Source organism: Podarcis melisellensis (assembly GCF_964234715.1).
Source record: "Podarcis melisellensis genome assembly, chromosome: 5".
Taxonomy (NCBI): domain Eukaryota; kingdom Metazoa; phylum Chordata; class Lepidosauria; order Squamata; family Lacertidae; genus Podarcis; species Podarcis melisellensis.
The window spans coordinates 63,759,932-63,775,254 of record NC_138537.1 but is presented as its reverse complement, the minus strand read 5'-3'; the positions used below and the strand labels follow the sequence as shown (position 1 = coordinate 63,775,254).

Here is a 15,323-nt window from a genome sequence, read left to right as displayed (position 1 = left end):
TAACAACAACAACCAGATAGCTTTCCTTTTATTGGTGTTCTTTGGTCAATGATAACCGTGACAGCTGTGCAAGGACGACTCTGTGCTGAATGACCATGGCACAGATCATTCTAGCGGTGTAGCCTTTTGATTTCCTCTTTCATAATACAATAGGGTCCCCACATTTAATCTTGAGTGTGGGAACCCATTGCAAGAAGACTGTTCTGCTGTTGTTCTCAATCTGCCTGATCAGAGCTTTCCCATTCTCCTATATGGAAATATTAAGGCTGACAAACACTCATTCTATCACTCTCACATCATGGATTCCATTCAGATCTATCTGCAATGTAACCCATTCCTTTGAGCAAATCAGTCTGAATTAGCAAAATGCATTCATTTATGTATGCAGGAACCAGTGCAATGAATGCTGATAATGAAGTATGGATTCATTCCTGGCAAACTTTGACAGAATGTTGTCTGGGTGATATTATTTATTGTTATCACTACAAAGGACAGATGTGACCCTCGGTCTCATGAAGTTCAAGGCAACAAACATGGTTCTCTGTGAAAAAAGGGGTATCTACACAGAAGAACAGGAAATACAGTACACAGAAAGCTGCTGAAATCATACCACCATTCATATAATTTATTAACACACTTTAGCACACCCCGAAATGACATTGAAATAGGATAACAGACACATAAATTAAGGGTTGCGTTGAATATATTGGGTTTTGCTTGTTGAATCATCTGCAACGAATTCACTGTAGCCCTATATTTTCCTAATATAGTCCAGTGATTCACTATCACCATTTAAATTACCTTCTATGTCAAAGAGAAATGATTTTCCTATTTTAGACCCGATGGCTGCTTTTGAGTAGATCTCATTTTTATCCTTTTGTCCCTTCTTCTTTAGCCAGACATTGGCCAAATACAGAGAATGAACCGATTCACACAGAACACGAACCTCCCTTGGTCCTCCTGTTGGCCACACAGCTTGCAGCTAAGCTACGGTGTGCCTTCCTAATTCAGGCTCATGGTACGTCTCCTCCAGACAAAGCATGAGCTGCAAACCCAAGAACAAACCTTGGTCACAGATCATCCTTGTCTGGAGCAAGACAAACCATGTGGTATAATGCTAAGCCTAACCATGGCTTAGCTCACAGGAACACAGCAGCAAGAACTTCAGGAAGAGCGAAGTAGCAACAATCTCCTTCCCAAGGAGTGTATGCGTTCAAGCTATGCCTTCGTTCTCTTGGCATTACACGTCAACCAGCTCAATATCAGTTGCACTAAAGCCCAAAAGAAATCAATGGGACATGTTAGCCAAGGGTCAAACTAGATACGATGTTAACTGCATCCAAGGAGTTAATGTGCATCTTTTAAACAATTTAAATAGCTGCCATGTCTTGGGTGGGTGGATCATTGAGCTAGGTTCAGAACCAGGTGTTTCAATTCCATCCCAGGCCCACCACAGTTCTGACAAAAATCTTAAATGGAAACTTCCATCCCAGGGAAGCACTGGGGATAATTTCTTACAGGCCTGCGATATTGGTGAGTCCTAATTCTGTTCCCTCTGCAGCAGCTAATTACATTTTTGAAGCATGCACTTTAATTTCTTTACACACAATTAAGATCTCTTTTCGCACTATGGTTGTAAGTCTAAGCATACTTACCTGGGAGTAAATCTGGACACCCTTTTGGGTAAACCATGGTTAGGGTTGTGCTGCATCTTCTCATCTGAGACAAGTCTGGCTAACCTTTTGTGCATTGGAGCCAGCCTAGAATATTTCGCACCTTGCAGTGGCAAGCATCTTCACAACCATAATCCTTTGCTTGGAAAACATTAACAACCCTGCAAAATGCATTCTGTATCATAGTCCCTTCCTGGATATTCATAGCACTAGGAAACTGATATATCTAAACCGCTGCAAGTTTATTTCCCATTTGTATTTGCAAACCATGGACAGGTTGGCAAAGCATAGACTTCCAAGAAAGCTTATATAATATAAATCTAGTGGTGTCTACACTTCCCATGATTCTCAGCAACAGGAAGAGGAGCAAGTTGGAAAGGAAGTGAGCAAAAAGGGGAGCTGAGGTGGAATGTGCAAAAAATAAAGCTGTGTTGTTACCCTTCCTATTTTGTCTTCCTGGTCAGAAACAAGTTGTTAAAAAACTGTAACCAAGTGATCTTTATAATTTACATTGACTGATAAAGATGAAAGGTTGCACAGACTTATATCCAATGCAGCATTAAGCAACTGTCCCATCCCCACAAAGAGTTCCACTTCAATAATGGGACTTTCCTCTCTCTCCTCCCCCTGTGCAGCCCCTAAATCTGATCTGGGGTGTCCCTCAAATCTCCAGAGCAGATTTGAGGAAGGTGGGAGGGGAAGTCTAATTACAAAAATGGAAATCCTGGTGCTGAGGGAGATGATGGCTACTTAGCATTGCACTGGATACAGGCCTCAGCCTCCAGTTCCCATCTACACTTTCTTCTGTTGCCACAGCTTTTCGATTATTTCTCCTTGCGAGGGAAATATTGATACCCAGGGTGAAATTTTGCCTGCTCTGGTTGAAAGGTTTATAAAAGGGGGTGCAAGAACAACTAACAGGGACAGTTGGCAAAGTCATCAGGTTGGCAGGACAAGTAGAGCGAGCCCCTCACAATAAGGCACACCTGACAGGGACCTCCATCGCCATTTCAGTCATGCATCCAACTGCTTATTGCCTATGCAATCTTGTCATCTTCTCTTCCCCCCACCCCCAAACAAAGAAAATGGTTTATTTGTACACAATGGTCATCGGTTCAGCTGAAGAAAAGAAAAAGGCGATCAAAAGAGATGTCACTGTATTCTGCTGAAGTACATTTAATACAATATACCAAGCTCATTGACTTTCTTTACATTATCCCCTTCCCAAGAAGACCCTGTGTGTTTCCTGAGCCCATCACAGTCTCCTTCCAGGTTGGATCTTCAACGCTGTTCCTTGCGCAGCAGTGCCTTATTCATTATATGACTGTTTCATCTGCAACCAGTCATAAGTCATGGCTCTTTTTTCTTGAGTAATCAGAGCTCCTCCTGTTTCAAGAAATAAAAACCACAGAAATATATCAAGATGAATGTTCTTTAACTTAGAATCATAGTGTACAGAAGAAGATTCCCTGTCCCTTCGGGGAGTCCTATGACGTGTCAAGGGTGGGCATGACAGGTCATAGGAGACTTTTAGGAACCGGCCCTTTGAAAGATGGAGGTCAAGTAGGATACAGACAGAATTTGGTTGGTTCAGAAAGCAAGGTGGGATCAAGAGGAAGCCTTCTCAGAATTGTTCAAGAACAAGTGAAGTGATCTAAAGGTTAAATGGATAGGTGAGAGACCAGTGCTTAGGAGACAGCTATCACTGCAGGTTCTGATCAGAAGTTCCCACTTGATGGATGTGTCCCTTCCTGATTGATTTCTGGGAAGCTGGGGACAATCACAACACAACACAAGTCGGGGTTATTTGTCTAAGGTGAAAATCAGTCAATAGGGGTTTTCTGAGTGATGACTGCAAGGGGAAAAGGGAGGAGGAAGGACAGAGCTGCGATGCTCCTGACTCACCCTGCCAAACATCAGCTCAGAAATGTTGTAGGCCTCTACTTATCAATGGTCTCAACCCTCACGCAGACGGGGAGTTGCCTGTATATGTGTGTGTATGTATATATATATATTCTGGTCTCTTTGTCACATTTTTATGTGACCAAGACACAAAACGTAGTTGAGGGGCTAGGACGCTGATGAGGTAGAATTCTGTAGGTGTATTGGGTAACAGTGGTTCCTAGGAATTTTTATAAAACGAAAACAAGAAAGCAGACTACAGACTGAGACAAAGTTATGGAGAAAGGAAGCAAAATTGCTTAGAAACAATCTCCCCAAATCAGGCTTAAATCCAAAATATGTTGACTTAATTGAATTTACAGTTGTTTCCTAGGCCTCCTTCCCCCAGGACACACACACACACAAACACACACACAGAGAGAGAGAGAGAGAGAGAGAGAGTTATTATTCAGAAGGACTTTTCAGTGGCTGGGGGCAGGACAAAATCAGATTCAGAGAGGAGGAAATGGGACACTTTCCTTCTGTGAATTTCAAGTAATTTGCCTTAAGATCCGCACCTCTCATTGCTTCATAGCATGTCATTAATGATCAATAGATTAAGCCTTAACCTATTCAATGTGTCTTATTACGTGTCTTATTAGAAACACTCTCCTTCCACGAACTTCCTTAAATGTATCTTTGGATGCAACCCAGGAATCCCTATTGTGTGTTTGCCCTGTAACGCTAATGAATTGATTACCTTTTTCAGAGTAAAATGAGTGGGATTCCCTACCTCTATATGCAACATTATAATCAGAAATACAAAGAAATACATAAGTAAAACCAAAGAACACATGAATAAAACATTCTATGAAATATCAATAAATAATAAAATAGAGCTATGTGATCAATCTTAAGAGCCACAAAAACCTTCTGAAATAGATGGGTCTTCAGGAGATTTTTAATACTTTCCATTAAACCTATTTTTCCTCCAACTGTACTCCAAGAATAGAAATACACCAATTTTTGGGTGGAATAAACATACCAAGATGGGCATTTATTTTGGGAAAACAGTGGTCCTGGAAGCACCTCCTCTTTGGGGTGGGGATTGGTTTGTTTCAGTGTAATTTTGTTTGTTTGTTTGTTTGCTTTTATATTCTGTAAATGGAGGCAAATATGAGGCTTGGGATTCCTACTGTGGAGGGGCGAGGGAGGTATGGCGGTGGGGGCAGATGTCATAGGCGAAGGGGATCGAGATACGGATATGCTCGTACCCCTTCCAATCTGCGCCCCATCCCGAGAGACGAGGGTAGGGTGAGCAAAGATTACTCACCTCCGTCACTGGTGTTGTGCAATGCCAGGTTTATAGGCAACAAAACCGCCACCCTGCGAGATTTCTTCATCTCGCAGGGGGTCGACCTGGCTTGTGTGACGGAGACCTGGGTGCGCGAAGGGGATACTGTTACTTTACGAGAGATGGCGCCCCCAGGTTTCTCCGTCCTCCACCAGTCGCGGACTGTGGGCCGGGGGGGAGGGGTGGCATTATTAATCCGGGAAGATTGTTCTTTCAGGGCTCTACCATCGCCATCGATCCCCGGCATTGAATGTGTTGGCCTAGTGTGGGGCTCCGAGGTGAGCTTGGCTGTCTGGCTGGTGTACCGGCCACCTAGCGCACCAGCAGCCACCCTGCCAGACCTGCTGGAGGCGGTGGCCGGCTGGGCCTTGGAGTTCCCTAACCTATTGGTATTGGGGGACTTCAACATCCATGCTGATGCCACTCCCTCCTCACAGGCTCTGGACCTGGTGTCTTCCATGGCGACACTAGGGCTCTCCCAGTTTGTTTCGGGCCCCACACATCAAGCAGGCCACACGCTGGATTTGATCTTTGGCGCTGGTATAGATGTGATCATGTTTCCTTCGATGAAGGTGCCATGGTCTGATCACTACGCTCTGAAAGCCAGGATTGACGTTCCACCCCCACCCTGCTTAGGTGGCGAGCCGATTTGGGCTCGCCCGCAGAGGCTGATGGATCCTGATAGATTCCGTCAAGCCTTGCGGATCCTTTCTCCCCCTGGCGACTCATTGACTGAGCTTGTTGAGGGCTGGAATACCCATCTCCTGGCAGCCATCAATGAGATCGCACCTAAGCGCCCTCTGCGACCCCGCAGAAACCGGGCTCCCTGGTTTACCGAGGAGCTCCGGAAAATGAAGCGGGACCTCAGACGGCTAGAGCGAGTATGGCGGCGTGCCCGTGACGGAGCTTCAAGAACATCTTATAGGGTTTTTATGAAAACCTACGAGATGGCTGTGAAGGCCACTAAGAAGTCCTACTTCTCGGCCTCCATTGCATCCGCTAGCTCTCGCCCGGCGCAATTATTTAGTATAATTCGGTCTTTAACGTCCCTCGAAGGACAGCCAAATTTAAATAACAAATTGACACACAGCTGTGAGGCATTTGCGAGCTTTTTTGCGGAGAAGGTCTTGTCGCTCCGCCATGACCTCCCTGCCAATTTGGATACAATAAAGGAACTGGAGGCCCCTCGACTGTCCTCGGGTCCAGTATTGGACCACTTCGACCGGATATCCCCAGCCGATGTGGACAGACTCCTCCGAGCTGGAAAGCCCACCACCTGTCCTCTTGACCCGTGCCCGTCTTGGCTGATTAGAGCGTGTCCAGACGAGGTGCGGGCCCTCCTGGGGGATATCATCAATTTGTCCCTTGGCACGGGGACATTCCCAGGGGAACTGAAGGAGGCAGTGGTGCGCCCGCTCTTAAAGAAAACATCATTAGATCCTTTAGATCTATCCAATTACCGCCCGGTTTCGAATCTTCCGTTCCTGGGTAAGGTGATTGAGAGAGCGGTTGCTGAACAGCTTGGTGGGTTTCTGGATGAAACATCGGCTCTGGATCCATTCCAGTCCGGCTTCCGCGCTGGCCATGGGACCGAGACGGCTCTGGTTGCCCTAACAGATGATCTTCGTAGACAGCTGGATCGAGGCGGGTCGGGGCTGCTGATTCTTCTAGATTTGTCAGCAGCTTTTGACATGGTCGATCATGAACTTCTGGACCACCGCCTTGCCGACGTGGGGATCCAGGGCACAGTCCTTCAATGGCTGCGCTTGTTTCTCTCTGGTCGGGGACAGAGGGTGGCGCTTGGGGGGGAATTGTCATCGCGCCACTCCTTGGTGTGTGGAGTGCCTCAGGGTGCGATTCTCTCCCCGATGCTTTTTAACATCTTTATGCGCCCCCTCGCCCAGCTTGTCAGGAGTTTTGGGCTGGGCTGCCATCAGTATGCTGATGACACCCAACTCTATCTGTTGATGGATGGCCATCCTGACTCGGCCCCAGACACACTGAGATCAGATGCTTGGAAGCTGTGGCTGGATGGTTGCGTGGGAGCCGGTTGAAGTTAAATCCTTCGAAGACAGAGGTCCTCTGGCTGGGACGGGATGATATGGGACTGAGGGGGCAGCTCCCATCTCTTGCGGGGGTGCAATTAGTGCCAGCACCGTCCGTTAAGAGTTTGGGTGTAATCTTCGATACCTCCCTCTCCATGGAGGCGCAGATTGCAGCTATTACAAAGGCGGCATTTTTTCATCTCCGCCAAGCTAAGCAGTTGGCTCCTTACCTCTCTCGCCCTGACCTAGCTACTGTGATCCACGCGACGGTCACCTCCAGACTGGATTATTGTAACTCGCTCTACGTGGGGCTGCCCTTGAGACTGACCCAAAAACTCCAGCGGGTGCAGAATGCCGCAGCGAGACTCCTTACGGGGTCTTCGCTGCGAGATCACATTCATCCAGTGCTATACCAGCTGCACTGGCTCCCGGTGGAGTACAGGATCAGGTTTAAGGTGCTGGTTTTAACCTTCAAAGCCCTATACGGCCTAGGACCCTCGTACCTACGGGACCGCCTCTCCTGGTATGCCCCACAGAGGAACCTACGGTCTTCAAACAAAAACACCTTGAAGGTCCCAGGCCACAGAGAGGTTAGGCTGGCCTCAACTAGAGCCAGGGCCTTTTCGGCTGCGGCTCCAACCTGGTGGAATGCTCTGTCACAAGAGACAAGGGCCCTGCAGGACTTGACATCTTTCCGTAGGGCCTGCAAGACAGAGCTGTTCCGCCAGGCCTTTGGTTAGGGCGCAGCCTGACTCCCTCCGCTGGCAACCTTTACAAAACTTTATGGCTGCCATCAATCTTGATTTTAATTAATTTTTATAATGTTTTTATAATGTCGCACTATTTTGGTGTTGTTAGCCGCCCTGAGCCCGGCTTCGGCTGGGGAGGGCGGGATATAAATAAAATTTATTATTATTATTTATTATTTGCTAATTGCCCTGCTCCTATGCTAAGCTCAACAGTCACATGTTTGGAAACATGGGCTTGCCTGTGGCAGCATGGAGTTCAGCTTTCTGGAAAGTTCCTGTATGGAAAGATTTATAGCTAGGTTGGCAAGAAGAAAGACTTCCTCCCACTGAAACTAAGTGCCAACACAGAGGTGTTGAAAATTATTCTTGTTCATCTAATAATAGTATGCAAATAGTGCCCAACAATTGTGGGTAGAGCTCAAAAGACATTTAAGGCTGTGGTCCAAAACATGTTTGCAAGGAATGGAGTAAGTCCCACCAGACACAGTGAAACTTTCTTCTGAGCAAATGAGCACTGAGGACTTATCCACACTTCTTGTCTCACTGCTTTCTGCCAGGGAAAACTGCTGTTTGCTGCTCAGTCAGAGCAAACAGCAATTCAGGTTTCCCCCAGATTGCCAGTTGTTCTGCTCTATCACGAAAGAGCAGCTTTTCCCTTGGAAAGGAGTAGGGCAAGGGGAAAACCTCTTGGACAAGCCCTCAGTTGCATTGCAAGGCACTTAGGAACTGGAAGTACTTTTCTAGCTCTGTTTACTGACATACGTAAAGCAACAGTGTCACAATAGTGAAAGAAGACAAAGGCCAAATCCTGCCACTTTCTCCAGCGCTGGTTAAAAAACAAACCCAAGATTGAGCCGAGTCAATATAGAGGAGTATTTGCAGTTTCATGTGCAACAAAATTTTGCACATAGAATCCCCCCCCCATATGCAACAGAGGGGTATTTGTCCTCAAGGCTACCAAGTATTCTGTCATTCAAGCCTACCAATGGTCCTTTGAAGGCAGAATTCAATTCTCTCTGCTTACTTTTTTGAGGAAACAGAGGAGATGGCATGCATTCTCTGATAGAGGGCAAGTGTTTCACTGCCCAACGCCCAGCAACTAGGATGTACAGAGATTCAGGATTTAGCCCTAAGGGTAGAACTACATGCTACACAGAAAATGGGGCTTCCTTTTCTCTCCATAAACATCTGGTTTAACATGTGCTGTGCCCACAAAGTCATTACAAAGTGCATTTCCTTCCATCAGCGGATAAGTTTTGAGTGGGCTAGAGAAATGCACACTGCAACGATGTAGGGATATGGGTTAAGTTGAGTGAAATGTTAAAGCCAGAGGATGGGGGATGGGGACAAGAGTCAACCCAGGTATGGTGTGTTCAGCAGCAGCTCCATGTTCTTTGTAGTAGGGTGTAGTTTTGCCCTAAAGAACACAAACAAGCAGGCATATCAGAAGGGGGAAAACCCCATTACATACACACAATATGTTCTTTGGTACCCTCATCAGTCTAAGCATCCTACTCTGGTGGGGAAGGGCAGGAGGTAATACATGACCAAGCACATTGAAGGGTGAAGATCTGCAACAGACGTCAGAATACGATGCACGCAGGGTTTGGCTTTCATTTTATTAGAAAATAGACAAGCTTAAGTTTTGAAATAAAAACGAAAATAGGCATTAGAAATGAAATTAACTAACCATGTGGTTTTATCCAAGGTCAAAACTAGTTTCAGAAGGAAGGAATAATAAATAATAAAGGTCAGTAAATGAAACAAGACAAAATGAACCAAAAAGTACTCTTTTTTACCATTTTATGTTAAGAATGACTGACCATCAGTAAGAACCATGTTTGCCTGTTAGAAATTGAAATATGTTCCTGTACAAAGCTTATCATTCCAGAAAGAACAAGCGGTGCAGTTAAGTAACTTTGCATTACTTTACTTACTACTGAACATGTGGTATAAGCCAGCCCTGCTGCCTTGGGAGCCTTGGAAATTTGCCCCAAAGTCTTCCCCTGATGGCACCACTGGCTGGAACAGGATTCCTGGCCTACTCTAGATCTCTTACAACTCTACGCATGTTTACTCAGAAGCAAAGTCTCATGGAGGCTGCCAGCTTATGCAGGCTTACTTATTTTCCTGCATAGGGTTGGGCTGCAAGTTCAATGGGGCTTACTCTCAAGTAATGCATGCAAATGACTGCAATCTTTTGCAAAGGACAGAAGCTGTCCCCTTGGGAAAGCCCTGGTCAGCGACCCAGGCCTGAGCCCCGCAGAATCAAACAGAGGAGGAGCCAAGGCTGTGACAGCCTCAGGAAGGCAGCAGCTGTAGGTTACAAGCAGAACATTCTGGATGTAAGGCTGAGAAATTTAAAAAGAGGCCACTGCAAATCTGGAAGAACCGGCTTTTCCCAAAACTACATGGGCAGTGGGGGAATCCCTCAGCTGCAGCTCTTCTGAACACCAGGATTGTCCATGTTTCCAAAAGAAATGATAGAAGGAGCTGCAATGTGGGCTGAAACAGATTCTTTTTCATACAACATAGGTTATTTAGTTTCCCTACTTTCCCCAAACTATCTTTGAAATAAACAGTTTGGCTTGTTTACCTAAAGAGCCAAAGCATGACTTCCGCAGGATGGTAGGCCCTGATAAATCCTACCTTTAGGACCCACAATGAATTTTGAAGCTCGACAAGAGTCATTTAGCATTTTTAAAAAGAAAACAACCACTGCGGTCTTCCCCTTTCCTGCCAACAAGTGCCTCTGATAAAGCAACGGCTTCATCCATTTAATAAGCAAATCCTCAGCTCAGCGACTGCCTGCAGCAGATTTATTTCAAATCATTTGGCACGTCTCTTACCCTGAACAAATATGGAACACCATCTGTGGAGTGGAAAATCAAAAGCTATGCTTGCATGTGGTCTAAACAGCAATGTAAACAAATAGGTAAAGATACTTTGAAAAATGAACGTTAAGAATTTCACCAGCATCCCCACTTGCGTCTACATACTTTCCAGGTGATCTTCCTCCATGATGCTAAGTTTTAGGGTGGTCTCAAATAACCCAGTGGCAGGGTGGAGGTTTTTTTTAATCTTCAATTTTATGGCATGGGTAGGAAACCTTCAGCCTGTAGGGGCCTCTGTCTGGCACCCAGGACTCTCCCAAGGCCATTCCCCACTTCCTGGCCCTGCTCCACACCTTCCTCGATTGCTTTCGCCTGGTTGGAATGTTTTCCTGAACTGTGATAATGGTTCCGGCTTAACTGGAGGAAATATGGAGGGGTGTGTGTGTAGAAACCTCTGGCTTGTGTACTGTGCGAGGGTAAGAGTCGCATCCATTGCTTCGCTCCTCTCTGCCTCTGACCCTACCCGCCACTCACATACAGAGCCCGGATGGTTGCCCACAAAGAAATGTGGTCAATGCACTGGAAAAGGTCCCAGAACCCTAGTTTTATGGTGTACTTTTCCCTGGTGGGCTACAAATCCTTATTAATAATAAGCGCACCAATAGATCACTGCTGAGGCGCACACCCAGGATTGAGAGGCCTGAAGAGATTATGATGGTGCCTCTCCAAGCATTGCCATTAGCTGTGGACTTTTGGTGACATGACAAAAGCACAAAGCAGGTGAGTGAATACAAAGGTGAGCCAAGCGAAAGGTCTGTTGATTTAAAGTCCTCTTCCTCACCAGGACACAGTGGGGACCCCACTGTGGCATGCCTCATTGCTTGGTCTTCTTCCATGTGGAGGAAGCGAGTGGGCAAATGGAAGGTGGTGGTCATCTGGCTACAGAGTGCTATAATAAGGCAAATTTGCTCGCTGAGTGGGATTGCAAACGAGTGGGATCATGGGAAGGTGGCTGATATCCATGGTAGGAAGCTGGCCGATGTCTGGCGAGGGACCCAGCAGAAGCTGGCAGGTGTTGGTGGATGGAAGCCAATGGAGTTCACATTTGGAAGCTGCTAGGTGCCGTAAAGTGGAAGCAGGCTGATGTTTGCAGATGTAAGCTTGGTTGAAGCTCATCTTCAGAAGTCCGTTGACAGAAGCCAGTGGTTATTTGTAAGTCAAAGCCAGAGTACTAATGTGAATGAGTGGAGCATGAAAGATGAGTGCATGAGTCTGTTGGCATTCTTCATGAAGTCAGCTGGCATGTGTTTGTTTGTTTGTTTGTTTGTTTGTTTGTTTGTTTGTTTGTGTGTTGAGGCAAATCATGCGTGTATGTGCTCAAAGGTGATGTGTGGAAGGAAAGTGGTGGACATTCATGAACAGATGAAACCTGTGGACGTTGGCAGGCTGAGTTTAGTGGCTGAAATTGCCAGGCAGAAGGCAGCAGGAGTGCCCAGGGGATGCTGTTGGATGGTAGCCATGCCACTCATTGTTCCCGGGATCCCCCACCCGCACCCCACTTTCTAGGGATGTCCAAAGCCAATGAGGTTTTCTGAAGACCACCCATGAAAGCAATGCAGAAAAACTGCATGTCTTAAGGAAACCAACTTGTATTTCTAAATAGACATCCTTATAAATACATATTAGTGTTTGAAATATTTATTAACCACCCTTCATCAAAATATTCCAGAGCAGTGCACAAAAGTATAAAATAAAACTAATGCAATAAAACAACAGTAAATAAATATATCAAAATACCACAATGCAAAAGCAAATTCCTCTGCCCCCACACCCCCAGGAAATGCTACCTGGGCAAAACATAAAACAAAAATGATCTGAAAGCAACAACCCTGACATCACTCCTGCCATTGTTCATCATGTTCTGGTGCCTAGTATTACTTTCACTTGATAGCTTTCATGCCCCCAATAAGGGAGAGAGGGAGAGCACAATAACTTCCTTTCTTCCGAATTATGGCTGAGCGAGAGAGCACACAGGGCCAATTTTCCTACAAAGAAGCAGATGCTCTCAGGCAAAGTCCTGCCAATAGACCACCTGAGCAAACACCTGAACAGATCACACAGGCCTCATTCCCACTAACAGCAGAGGAGGGAGACATCCTGTTCCTTATCTACGCAACATGGACAGAGGGCTGTGCAGAGAAGTTGGTATGTGCAGTCAGGCTTTTGAGACCACTGTGCTACTGAACAGATTGTTCCCCCAAAAGCAGGGTAGCACCAGAAATAGCCCAGCAGAGTACCAAGTTCTGCTGCCAAAAGGAAAAGAAAGAGAGAGAAAATGATATCCTAGAGCAGGTGTAAGTCAACGTCATAGCTTCAGATTTTTTGGACAACAACTCCCATCAGCCCTGAGTAGTATGGCCAATAATCAGGGATGGTGGGAGTTGTAGTCAGCAGCACTGGCTATCTATGCACCACTGAAAGTGTGCATGTTTTTGTACATGCCTAAATGGGCCCACTGGATCACATCATATACAATAGGACTGTGGAACCTGTGGCCCTCCTGCTGAACTCCAATCCCATCATCGGTTACTATTGGCCATGCTCCCTGGGGCTGATGGGAGTTGGAGTCTATCGCCATCTGGCGGACCAAAAGTTCCTCACCCCAGTTATACAATTCACCCAGTTGTCTATATTTGTCGTTCCAATGATTTCAAATAATAGTAACGTACCAAAGCTCTCAAGACAGCACTGCTTCTTTTTGTTAGTTTCTCAACTTCAATAGAGGATCAGCAAGGATTTTGGCCAAGGTCCCAGGGTTGAAAGATGCATCTTTAGCAACAGTTAGCCTCAGCGGACCCTGCAATCCCAAATCCACTTATTGCTCTATAAAAAGTCTTTGGGACTGACTCAAAGTAAATAATGTTGAGATTCTGCTCATAGGCTGTGATCAGTAAAACTATTGTTTATTTGGGGTCCATCTGTCCTACGAAACTCTTATGCTTTCTAAACGCATTGTCAAGCTAAACTTCAAGAAACAGTGAAAAATAAGCCTAGAAGACATCAAGCAGGCATGCACCTAATCATTTGGACAAAATGCTCCATGGATCATTCACCAGATTTTGCTGGTAATCTGAGGAGTGCAGGAAATAACAATGGGAGCCAATCAATGGCAGCATCCAATCACAAAGTAGAGCTTTAAAAACAACAGCTATGTGCCCACAACTATTAGGCCTGATGGGTAATTTGTGGTTATGCTCTCCTGGAAAAAAAAGTATAAGCAGCTACCAAGTTTGGAGTAACACAGTTTTGTATAGCTACACACTAGAAGATCTTCAGACAGAAATCCTAAATTAAGATGCTCACTATCTTTAAAAAACAACAACCCACCCTCTTCACATACGACTGCTTTAATACAAAGAATTTTGGTACTGGGGTATCCAAATACTATGATGATGCTAAGCACTCACACATGAACTTATTTAGTTGTTATTCTGTCTTTCTGGGGCAACTGTAGTTGGGTAGAAAAGGGAACTCTAATTCTTAGCATTCTCTCCAGATTCTTGAGGGGAAAGCTACAACAAACTGGGATAAAACTGACAGAAATTTTCAACTAAAAGAGAATAATCTGCAATCAGACACAATCATTCTTATCTGTATTTGGTGTTACTTGGAAGAGAAAGCTTACACAAAGAACCAGCAAATAAGTGTAATAAAAGGCAAAATGACCTTACAGAACAAACTCTGGCTTTTCAGCAAGCTTCAGGGCCTCGTGCATGCCTGCGGCCGATAGCTTACGGTTGATATTCCTATATCTGCATTGCAGCAGATTGCGGTAGGTTGTCCTCAGGTCCCGATTGAAGAAGGCATATATAAAGGGGTTGATGAGAGAGTTTGCATAACCCAACCAAAGAAATGTCCTCTCGACCCACAGGGGGATACAACTGCAAGACGTCCCGCAGATAAAGGGTCTGGCGGTGGAAAGTATGAAAAACGGCAGCCAGCACACCGTAAACGCCCCGACAACAATCCCCAGGGTGGTGGCAGCTTTCTGCTCTCTTTTGAAGATGGAGATGTTCTTCCGCTCGTGCTTAAGCAGCCGCGAAAAATTTGTGCACTCTTCCGATTCCTTGTGCAGTTTCGCGATGCCGTTCGCTGAAACGATCCCTTCATTTTCTTCAGGGCGGGGGAAACCGGCGAACTTATGTTTGGCCGCACTCTTCTTGGCGGCTTTGAAGATCTGGTAGTACATGAAAAGCATCACGGACATGGGAATGTAAAACGCCACCGCCGTGGAATAAATGGTGTAACCAAAGTCTTGGCTGATGAGGCAAACTTTGTCGTCGTTGATATTCTGAGCCCAGCCAAAGAGGGGCGGCAAAGTAATTGAAGCCGACAGCAGCCACACACTCAGGATCATTTTAGCCATACACTTCCCATTCTGCCTGACGGGATAGGTGAGGGGCCTGGTGATTCCAAGGTACCTAGAAAGCAGAGAGTAAGCAGAGTTAGTGTGCCTTTCGTTAGTTACAAAGTTTGCGGGCAAAACCACTGCTGTTGTAACTTGCAGCAGGGAGCCCCGCAGGCTAAACTGTAGCTAGTAATAAGAATTTGACCTGCAAAGAAAAGATGAAACAAGGAGTTTGCATTTCATACCAGCATCTTTAAAACACCCAATTTCTAGGGTAACTAGCAAGCAGGAGAGTAAAAGGTAATGCATGCACCAACCAGATTTTATTCTCTCTCTCTCTCTCTCTCTCTCTTGCATGAAACAATTCCAGTTTTTGGTT

At 45.7% G+C, this 15,323-nt stretch overlaps 1 protein-coding gene across 3 annotated transcripts in view; it reads right to left on the bottom strand.

Annotated features, from left to right (window-relative positions):
• Positions 1-450: 450 nt before the first annotated feature.
• The window catches only part of HTR7 (5-hydroxytryptamine receptor 7), a 49,422-nt gene continuing 34,549 nt past the window's right edge, over positions 451-15,323 (bottom strand). The window contains exons 2-4 of one of the 3 annotated variants that reach the window (XM_081912978.1): positions 14,268-15,017; positions 9,393-9,417; positions 451-3,059 (exon numbers count right to left, since the gene is read on the bottom strand). In XM_081912978.1, coding sequence (XP_081769104.1) covers positions 9,402-9,417; positions 14,268-15,017 — 766 coding nt within the window. In that variant the 3' untranslated portion in view covers positions 451-3,059; positions 9,393-9,401. Of the gene's footprint in view, positions 3,060-9,392; positions 9,418-14,262; positions 15,018-15,323 lie in introns of all 3 variants that reach the window. The other 2 variants (XM_081912980.1, XM_081912979.1) reach the window with 2 other exon arrangements.